At 41.2% G+C, this 10,811-nt stretch overlaps 1 protein-coding gene across 4 annotated transcripts; it reads right to left on the bottom strand.

Moving 5' to 3' along the window:
* Positions 1 to 2,981: 2,981 nt before the first annotated feature.
* Positions 2,982 to 7,436, bottom strand: tardbpa (TAR DNA binding protein a). 4 transcript variants are annotated; one of them, XR_016483320.1, is made up of 7 exons: positions 6,687 to 7,436; positions 6,200 to 6,363; positions 5,964 to 6,104; positions 5,675 to 5,845; positions 5,444 to 5,555; positions 4,524 to 4,670; positions 2,982 to 3,810 (listed from the first exon to the last, which is right to left on the bottom strand). XR_016483320.1 is itself a non-coding variant. In XM_090184586.1 (6 exons), exons 1-6 carry the CDS (start codon positions 6,925 to 6,927, stop codon positions 4,576 to 4,578), a joined length of 924 nt encoding a protein of 307 aa, XP_090040712.1. In that variant the 5' UTR covers positions 6,928 to 7,436; the 3' UTR covers positions 3,874 to 4,575. The 4 variants fall into 4 exon arrangements, 2 of the variants coding, with proteins under 2 accessions (XP_090040712.1, XP_021471787.1); XR_002474820.3 differs by having other exon boundaries at positions 5,471 to 5,555; XM_090184586.1 differs by lacking the exon at positions 2,982 to 3,810 and having other exon boundaries at positions 3,874 to 4,670.
* Between the last annotated feature and the right edge of the window lie 3,375 nt (positions 7,437 to 10,811).

Below are 10,811 nucleotides of genomic sequence, written 5' to 3'. Positions count from 1 at the left end.
AACATAACGATGGTCATTATGGCCAAACAGTTCTATTTTAATTTCATCAGATCAGAGGACATTTCTCCATAAAGTACGATCTTTGTCCCCATGTACAAACCGTAGTCTGGCTTTTTTATGGCGGTTTTGGAGCAGTGGCTTCATCCTTGCTGAGCGGCCTTTCAGGTTATGTCGATATAGGACTCGTTTTACTGTGGATAGATACTTTTGTACCTGTTTCCTCCAGCATCTTCACAAGGTCCTTTGCTGTTGTTCTGAGATTGATTTGCACTTTTCACACCAAAGTACGTTCATCTCTAGGAGACAGAACGCGTCTCCTTCCTGAGCAGTATGACGGCTGTGTGGTTACATGGTGTTTATACCTGCGTACTATTGTTTGTACAGATGAACATGGTACCTTCAGGTGTTTGGAAATTGCTCCCAAGGATGAACCAGACGTGTAGAGGTCTACAATTATCTTTCTGAGGTCTTGGCTGATTGCTTTTGATTTTCCCATGATGTCAAGCACAGAGGCACTGAGTTTGAAGGTAGGCCTTGAAATACATCCACAGGTACACCTCCAATTGACTCAAATGATGTCAATTAGCCCATCAGAAGCTTCTAAAGCCATGCAATCATTTTCTGGAATTTTCCAAGCTGTTTAAAGGCACAGTCGACTTAGTGTATGTAAACTTCTGCCCCACTGGAATTGTGATACAGTGAATTATAAGTGAAATAATCTCTGTAAACAATTGTTGGAAAAATGACTTGGGTCATGCACAAAGTAGATGTCCTATCCAACTTGCCAAAACTATAGTTTGTTAACAAGAAATTTGTGGAGTGGTTGAAAAACGAGTTTTAATGACTCCAACCTAAGTGTATGTAAACTTCCGACTTCAACTGTATGTGAGAATGCTATTCATTGACTACAGCTCAGCGTTCAACACCATAGTGCCCTCAAAGCTCATCACTAAGCTAAGGACCCTGGGACTAACACCTCCCTCGACAACTTGATCCTGGACTTCCTGACGGGCTGCCCCCAGGTGGTAAGGGTAGGTAACAACACATCTGCCATGCTGATCCTCAACACGGGGGCGTGCTCAGTCCCCTCCTGTACTCCCTGTTCACTCATGACTGCACGGCCAGGCACGACTCCAACACCATCCGATCACACAGCAGTGGTAGGTCTGATCACCGACAACGATGAGACAGCCTATAGGGAGGAGGTCGGAGACCTGACCGTGTGGTGCAAGGACAACAACCTCTCCCTCAACGTGATCAAGACAAAGGAGATGATTGTGGACTACAGGAAAAAGAGGACCGAGCACACCCCCATTCTTATCAACGGGGCTGCAGTGGAGCAGGTTGAGAACTTCCAAGTTCCTTGGCGTCCACATCATCAACAAGCTGACATGGTCCAAGCACACCAAGACAGTCGTGAAGAGGGCACGACAAAACCTCAGATACTCAAAACGTTATACAGCTGCACCATCGAGAGCATCCTGACGGGTTGCATCACTGCCTGGTATAGCAACTGCTCAGCCACTGACCGCAAGGCACTACAGAGGGTAGTGCGTAGGGCCCAGTACATCACTGGGACCAAGCTTCTTGCCATCCAGGACCTCTATAGCAGGCGGTCTCAGAGAAAGGCCCTAAAAATTGTCAGAGACTCCAGCCACCATAGTCATAGGCTATGCTGTAACCACTTTAAAATTCAAGGACTGACCATCCATGAGATCAAAATTTGTCTTAACCATGGGCTATTTTCTCAATCCGTAGCGCTAAAGATCCGATTTATAGCACTACTGACAAATAAAGGCATTGTTTCCGCAGTTGTGGAGACCGCATTCCTGGCTTGATTGGAAATTACCTTTACATTTTGGCACGGATCTTCTGCAATATGGATTGAATCCAGCCCTATGTCAAAGGTGCTTATAGGGGGTGCTTATTTTTGTCCTGTTTCACACATGTACAAGTGTGTGGTATGAAATGGAAATGTGTTTTTTGCATATCCCACTCCCCCGAGACGACCTCAGAGTGGGGTCACGGCCAGGGATCAACCATTATTGATGGCGACCCTGGAGCAATTAGGGGTAAGTGCCTTGCTCGAGAGCAGATCAACAGATTTTTCACCTAGTCGGCTTGGGGATTCAAACTTTAGGTTACTGGCCCAACTTTCTAACCCTGTTCCTGGAGTGCTACCCTCATGTAAGTTTTTGTCCCGAACCCAGTTATAAATAATTCAATTCAGTTTATCAATCAGCTAATTATTAGAATCAGCTGAGCTAGACTAGGGTTAGAGTGAAAACCCCCACCAATCATCAAGCTCTGATTATTTGGAACAGCTGTGTAGTGCTAGGGCAACAACCAAAACATACACCCAGGGAGGGCCCCAGGACCAAGTTTGGGAAACCCTGACCTACAGGACAGTAGCTCTCCAGGAACAGGGTTGGACGTTTGAACTAAGCTCAAGAGGCATTTATAAATTGTATACTTCACAAATCAATGGGTATAGATCATGAATTTAATAGTCAAAATGTATGTAGCAAGTGCAGATTGACCCTTTAAATCAACACTGCCTTTAGCTGACATTTTGCTGTCAATTAGTTTACATATTTAAATGATTTATGCAAATTCAAAAGTTCTTAAATCTATTAAATGAATGACTCAGATGCCACATGAAAAGTTGTGGGCCAGACTTTGTTACAATTTGCTACCACCTGGAGGTTTAAATGTTATTAGCCATATCAAAGACAGTCAATTGGGTATGAGCCAGTTAATAAGCAAATTGCACCTATTCTAAATGAGATTGGAGCATGACAGCCAGGCAATTGTCTAAATTCAACAAATTACAGATATTGCTCCAATGTTGCCTTAGGGCTGCCACACTGACTCAAATTTAAGAGATTGTGAACTTTGCAACAATTTATGGCTCTGCACCAAATATGGTGCTGGCTGCTGAAAGACATAACCTTGTCTAAACAGAGAAATACAACAAATTATTACAAATTTAAAACTTTATTTTACACTTCAGTGAACTAAAAATAAGAGTTCCATATCTGTACACAAGTGACACAATTCATGAGGGGTATACTACAAAGTGGGTTCAATTAGTTAGCCAGCTAACTTTGATAAAGAACCAGAAGCTAAACATATGTGTTTTTGGTTGTTGAGTCAATTAGAACATATAGTCGAAATATATAGTCAAGTTAGCTGGCTAACTCATTGAACCTGCCGCTGGCGAGTTCAAGAATTTTCCAAATATCTAAAACCCTGTAAAAAAACTGAGTGGAGTCACTCCCCTTTACAGCCTTAAAGTAATTTGAAGGTCCCATAAATCCAACAAAAAAATTGTACATTTCGAACCACACGAAAAAGAGATCAACGGAATACTTTTAATAAAAGCCTTTAACTTAAATCTTTACAATAACCGATGGCTGTATAGGGACAAAGCATAAATGAATGACAAAAGGAATCTTTCAAAAGTAAGATTTAGAGTCGGGTCATTCTTAAAAAATAAAAGACTCAACAAAAACATGGTCACTAAATAGCAGGTAATTTGTTACATAAATTAAATGTTGGCGTTGCTTTTAAAATGTACTTGTTTGAAGGTATAAAACTAAATACCTCTGCCCAATTTGAGAATGGTCTGTTATAAATTTCAGTGGGGTGATCCAAGGGGTCTTGTTAGTGAGGCGAAGAAGTCCCTTTCCAGGCATAAGGCATTCTGCAGCCCCCAACCCACAGTGCAAACTCCAGTCTTCAGCTTCCCGAAAATTGACTTCACTCTGGGGTTCAGATGTAAACCTGGGCCAGCCGTGTCCAAGGTCCCTATACATGCGAATTAAAGTGTTGGCAGTACAATTAATGTTAAGTAAAAATAAAAAGTCACTGTAAGGTAGGCAAAATACCTAGTCAAATTTTATTTGAGAATTCCCTTTGATTCACAAAACATATAAAATGCATTCAAAAACACTTCAACAAACTTTCAATAGGGACTCGTCAAACGCTCGCCACTGCACCCTCTTAAGACACACGAGTTCACTTGCACATCACTCCTCCAAGCTCCCCCAGTGCTCTCAACACAGAATCACCAACAGGTCACATTTTCACACAAAGGGGTAGGTAGGAACAAGAAGAAACTAAAGCACACAGCATTCACATCAAATCAGACAGCAAGAAAGGATACAAATATCCATAGCGCTAAACATTCCACTGTATTTAAGATGAAGTTTGATAGAAATATTAGAGAAAGGAGACTTTGGGGATATGCGATAAATGTCCTTTTGATGGTCATATGGAACACACTCGTACTTGCTTCTTCCTTTCACACTCGCACAAAGCCACAGGTTATTCTTAACTCTCGCAGACATCTGGCCCTTTAGCATCGCACAACCAGTCCTCTTCACACTTGCTTTCTTTCCCGTTCGCTCACTCAGTCTCACTCTTTGGCCACCACCAATCGCATTGTTCTCAAAAGCGATACAAAAAGCAGACAAGATTTGTATATCCATGAAGAGGGGAGAAAAAAAGGCAACACCCACCGTCTAACACAGTATATGCAGAGTGAAGCTGTGTCTTTTGATGGCAAAGCATTTACACATGGGAAGAGGGGTACCGATACTGAGTTCGGTCGAACATTGCTGCCAACGAGGGGCTTCTTCCCGGGAAATTCGAAAACAGTTGGTTAACTGTTGAAGAGATTTTCATGAAGGCGTTTCCATAAAATGGTAAACAAAGATACAATCAACTGCATACAGAGATTAAACATCAAATCCAATTCCATATACACGTGGTTGGAGGGGGGGGGGGGCCTGTCGTGATACTCAAATATCTACTTAGCATGCAGTCATCTGATGTCTTTTACAAAATAACGTTTTCTCAAGAAAAAGAAAAAAAACTACATGTAGTAGTTTACCACTAACTATACACTTCAACCACTCGCACTCATTTCCTACAGAATTAGTCACACACACAATTAATGTCTTCTTTAACAAAACAACAAAAAAGGCAATAGTTTTAAATAGCAGAGACATGTGATATGACTAACTCTTTCTTGCCCCTCAAAATACTTACCAGATTAATCTAGAAATAAGACTTTCAATCAAAGCTCTCTACATTCCCCAACCTGATGACTTTGACTCCATAGTGCCAAAGCCAGAGCTGAACCCACTGCCGGAGGCAGAGTTAGTGCCTGCAGCCCACCCAAGACTAGCTGCGCCGGGGCTGCTGTAACTGGTGCTGCTAGAACTATAGGCTTGGCTTTGATCTCCGGTGGCACTTGTCTGCCCGGCGATGGCAGTGCCTGCCACATTGGTCTGACCCTGCTGGTTAGCCAGCATACTTTGCAGAGCGGCAGCCATCATGGCTGGGTTAAGGCTAAAGCCCCCAAAATTCACCCCGCTACTGCCACTGCTCGGTAGCCCTCCACGACCACCGCCATAGCCCTGACCCCCGAACCCACCAGCCCCACGATCCATCATTTGCCTACTATTATTGTGCTTAGGCTCGGCGTTGGAGATGTGCACGCTGACACCCTTGATGATCAGGTCTTCTCCGCACAATGCTGAGGCAACCTAGAGAGACGGGGACGGGTGGAGGAGATGATTCAACACGCAAACCAACCAGAGTGTAATCTGCGTACCACGTCAAGTCTTGATACAACAGGTTGAGGAATGGCCATGGGAAAACATACCTGGTCATCTGAGAAAGTGACAAAGGCAAACGCCCGGAAGGGTTTAGGAATGAAGACGTCGGTGACCTCGCCATACTGCATGAAGAACTGCCGGAGCTCATCAGTGGTAATGTCCTCTGTGCAGCGGCCAACAAAGATTTTACAGTTGCGCATGGGCTCATCAGGCCCTGCCTAACATGAAAATAAAAGAGAAAGCACTTGAGTATTTTACCTGCACAGGGAATAGAACAAAATGGAGACTTACGAAAAAAATTCAAATGAGAGTACTCCTTACATATTGATTAAATACCTTAGAGTTTGGTAGTTTGCAGTCACACCATCTTCCATCGATCATGTGTCGCTGAGAAATCACTTTGGATTGAGTCTCATACTCAGTGAACCGAACAAAGCCAAACCCTTTTGAGTTCCCAGTCTTGACATCTCTTTTGACCTGCAGAGAGAGTGAAAAGTATGATTATTGACATGTATGGTTACCTTTATGACATACATCAACCATTAAAGCAAATCTTTTTAAGGTTGTGTTACCTGCACCATGATGACTTCTCCAAAAGTGGCAAAGTAGTCTTTCAAATCTTGCTCAGATGTTTTCCATGGCAACCCAAGGATAATGAGGTCTGATGTTCTATCAATACCTCTCTTCATTTTTACAGCAGAGGCGGCATCCATTTCATCCATCTTCCTTTTGTTATCTGACACAGGAATACAAAATGTTGTAAGATACCGCGATAGTACAAAATCAAAAGGCAGTCAAGAAAAATAATTGGTCATTAGCCTAAACACGAGCAAAATAGCTAGCTTGGCAATATAAATGTTAAGTAGTACTGAAATAGTATAGTTAACTAAGGCCAATAAACTTTTCGTGCACCAACTTTAGTTAATGGGTAACTCCGTAAATGAGGCTGCATAGCTACTGTTACAAGTAAGGTTACTAACTAGTTACGCATGACTGGGCACACTGTACAGTCAGTCAAACGTAGCTAGCTAGTACTGGTAGTTAGTTAGTATACCTTACCTTTTGGGTAGTTGACGACGTACACCAGACTACCCCAGTCATTCTCAGGTGCATGCAAGATGCCCTCAACCAGACGGACGCCTCGCATGCACTGAGACGCAGGGCTCCTGTAACGTAGGCCGCACGCTCCGGGAAACTGGGCTGCTACTGTTGACAGCAAAACAGTGCCATCATCCTCAGATGGTATCTCCATTGGCTCTTCGTTTTCATCCTCTCCCACGCGAATGTATAATTCTGCCATGGTCTCTAAATTAGATTAGCAAGTAACGTAAACTAGCTAGCTAATGGCTAATTCACGGTCACAAAGCTGATGGCGCACGCGGGGTTGTCAATTGTTAGCTACCAAGCCAGTTGGCCTAGCAATATTCCAAAGCGCTTCTAATCTAGCTATTTTAATAAAATGACAAAGACACAAGTTATAATTTATACGTTCACGGGCCATGCGTCTATTTTGAAGGAAAAAAAACTAGATTTGGCGTCTGAGAGCTGAAAGGGCCCTCTTTTAACGGGCTAAAAAAACAACGCACACTTGCAAAATGACGAGCTAGCAGCAGGATCTTGCCCGCATACGATACAAAAATATTGGACTCAACTTCTTTACTAGTTCAAAGAACGAGGTCGACCCGGTTCTTGAATTAAATTATAAAACCAGCATAACTACACCTCAAATTTATGAGACGAAAAAATTATATGAAAGTCGTCAGCTAATCTCCTTTACCTTCAAACTTCTAAAATGTCCGCTTTGCTTGTACACAAATTATGACGTCAGTTTCGTACGGTAACAAAGGAACCTTCAAAATAAAAGCCCACATTTCAACCAGTTTTTCCCACTGGGTAGATTATTAGATCATTAGTTAGTTAAACTAGGATAGTCACCTTCAATTCTTAGGGCCCGGAAGGAGAGCCAGAGTCTCAAGCCCTCTATTCTCATTCTGTGGACCCACACCTCCATGTACTCTGAGAAACATTCCACATCTCCCTCTGAAAATACATTTAATTTCAGTGGGTTGGTTCTAGTGTTGCAGGCTACCTGTAATTTACCAAAGTTAACAGAATCTTTGGTCATTTTGGTAATTTATACTTGAATAACTTTTTAAAAAACGTATTAATATAGTATACATTTTTTGTATGGCTAGTGACAGCAGCCACACTTTAGATGTTGTAAGAATTATTTCTGATTTATAGTTATTATTATTTATAGTTATTATTATTCCTCTTCACCGTTTAAACTAGAAATGCCGTTCAAACTTTAAAAAGTGTAGACTGGTTTGGAATAGTATGCTTGCATAAAACTTTGTATACTTAAAACTATTACATTTTTTGTCTCATGGGATTTCCTCAGCATTCTAAAGGTCCCATTGTGACATCATAACACCCAACATTCTATTCTATTCACTGTAAAAAATGTACCTTTGACACAAATCAGCTACTTTGAATACTTTCCCAACAATTTAGACAAAAAAATTAGAGCATATGAAATCTGCCTCTACTTCTCTGATATTCAATTCTGAAACAACAACAAAAAATGACAGCCGTTTTAATAAACCCATGAACTACTTTTCATCTCAAGTTTTACAAACAACTGAAATTTTACTTACCCAGCACTTTAGCCAAAAACCAAGAGAGAATGACATATTGGTCTAGTTCTCTTCTATTCAAATCTGGAATCAGAACAGAATTATCTTCTACCAATCAAAAAACGACAGCTGTTTTAGTTCCGCATCAACTACTTTTCGTCTACACTTTTACAAGACAACTGAAATGTTGACCACCTACCCTGCACTTTAGACAAAAACTTAAATGCTATGACATCTTGGTCTACTTCTCTGCTATTTAAATCTGGAATCAGAACAGAACCATCTACTACCAATTAAGAGATTGTTTTAAAACAGATCAGCAATTTTTAGTAACCACATCACCTAATTTACCACTGCCATGAATTAACTGCCATAGAACTTTTCAGAACTTACAAATTATAACAATGGGGGATCACATAAGACTTATTATGCCACACAGTACTGTTTGTTTACATATAGTTAGTTATCTTTTACCTTAAGTACTGGTCTGTAGTCTGCCTTGCACAGTAGTAAACCCCCATCCAGCTGGCGACGCTGATGTGCAATTCTTTGCTCACCACCCCAAGCAATTTAAAACAATGTGTTGATTAGAACACCGAAGTAGGGTTGAAGAATACTTTGTTTTGATTTCAAACATTCTTTGTGTGGAGTAAAGAAAGATACAGTGCCTTGCGAAAGTATTCGGCCCCCTTGAACTTTGCGACCTTTTGCCACATTTCAGGCTTCAAACATAAAGATATAAAACTGTATTTTTTTGTGAAGAATCAACAACAAGTGGGACACAATCATGAAGTGGAACGACATTTATTGGATATTTCAAACTTTTTTAACAAATCAAAAACTGAAAAATTGGGCGTGCAAAATTATTCAGCCCCCTTAAGTTAATACTTTGTAGCGCCACCTTTTGCTGCGATTACAGCTGTAAGTCGCTTGGGGTATGTCTCTATCAGTTTTGCACATCGAGAGACTGACATTTTTTCCCATTCCTCCTTGCAAAACAGCTCGAGCTCAGTGAGGTTGGATGGAGAGCATTTGTGAACAGCAGTTTTCAGTTCTTTCCACAGATTCTCGATTGGATTCAGGTCTAGACTTTGACTTGGCCATTCTAACACCTGGATATGTTTATTTTTGAACCATTCCATTGTAGATTTTGCTTTATGTTTTGGATCATTGTCTTGTTGGAAGACAAATCTCCGTCCCAGTCTCAGGTCTTTTGCAGACTCCATCAGGTTTTCTTCCAGAATGGTCCTGTATTTGGCTCCATCCATCTTCCCATCAATTTTAACCATCTTCCCTGTCCCTGCTGAAGAAAAGCAGGCCCAAACCATGATGCTGCCACCACCATGTTTGACAGTGGGGATGGTGTGTTCAGGGTGATGAGCTGTGTTGCTTTTACGCCAAACATAAAGTTTTGCATTGTTGCCAAAAAGTTCAATTTTGGTTTCATCTGACCAGAGCACCTTCTTCCACATGTTTGGTGTGTCTCCCAGGTAGCTTGTGGCAAACTTTAAACGACACTTTTTATGGATAACTTTAAGAAATGGCTTTCTTCTTGCCACTCTTCCATAAAGGCCAGATTTGTGCAATTGTTGTCCTATGGACAGAGTCTCCCACCTCAGCTGTAGATCTCTGCAGTTCATCCAGAGTGATCATGGGCCTCTTGGCTGCATCTCTGATCAGTCTTCTCCTTGTATGAGCTGAAAGTTTAGAGGGACGGCCAGGTCTTGGTAGATTTGCAGTGGTCTGATACTCCTTCCATTTCAATATTATCGCTTGCACAGTGCTCCTTGGGATGTTTAAAGCTTGGGAAATCTTTTTTGTATCCAAATCCGGCTTTAAACTTCTTCACAACAGTATCTCGGACCTGCCTGGTGTGTTCCTTGTTCTTCATGATGCTCTCTGCGCTTTTGACGGACCTCTGAGACTATCACAGTGCAGGTGCATTTATACGGAGACTTGATTACACACAGGTGGATTGTATTTATCATCATTAGTCATTTAGGTCAACATTGGATCATCCAGAGATCCTCACTGAACTTCTGGAGAGAGTTTGCTGCACTGAAAGTAAAGGGGCTGAATAATTTTGCACGCCCAATTTTTCAGTTTTTGATTTGTTAAAAAAGTTTGAAATATCCAATAAATGTCGTTCCACTTCATGATTGTGTCCCACTTGTTGTTGATTCTTCACAAAAAAATACAGTTTTATATCTTTATGTTTGAAGCCTGAAATGTGGCAAAAGGTCGCAAAGTTCAAGGGGGCCAAATACTTTCGCAAGGCACTGTATAATGACTTACACAACACATTCACAAACACATTCACATCTTATTAGACCGAAAATGTCCATTCATCCATATTCCATAACTTTGTATCTTTGCATCCACCATCATATTTCTCTCCCTAAATGATAGCCCACAATTTTTCTAATTCCTTATGAGTAATTATTACAGTTTGTATATGCTGTAGTTTTCTAGTAGGAGAGTGTATACAAGTGTAGTAGTCTTATTTGTGATGAAATATGTGATCCAACTGCCCCACACTCCAAAGTAA

Source organism: Oncorhynchus mykiss, chromosome 9 (assembly GCF_057628025.1).
Source record: "Oncorhynchus mykiss isolate SJ-2025 chromosome 9, ASM5762802v1, whole genome shotgun sequence".
NCBI classification, from domain to species: Eukaryota; Metazoa; Chordata; class Actinopteri; order Salmoniformes; family Salmonidae; genus Oncorhynchus; species Oncorhynchus mykiss.
This window is presented reverse-complemented; position numbering and strand designations above follow the sequence as displayed.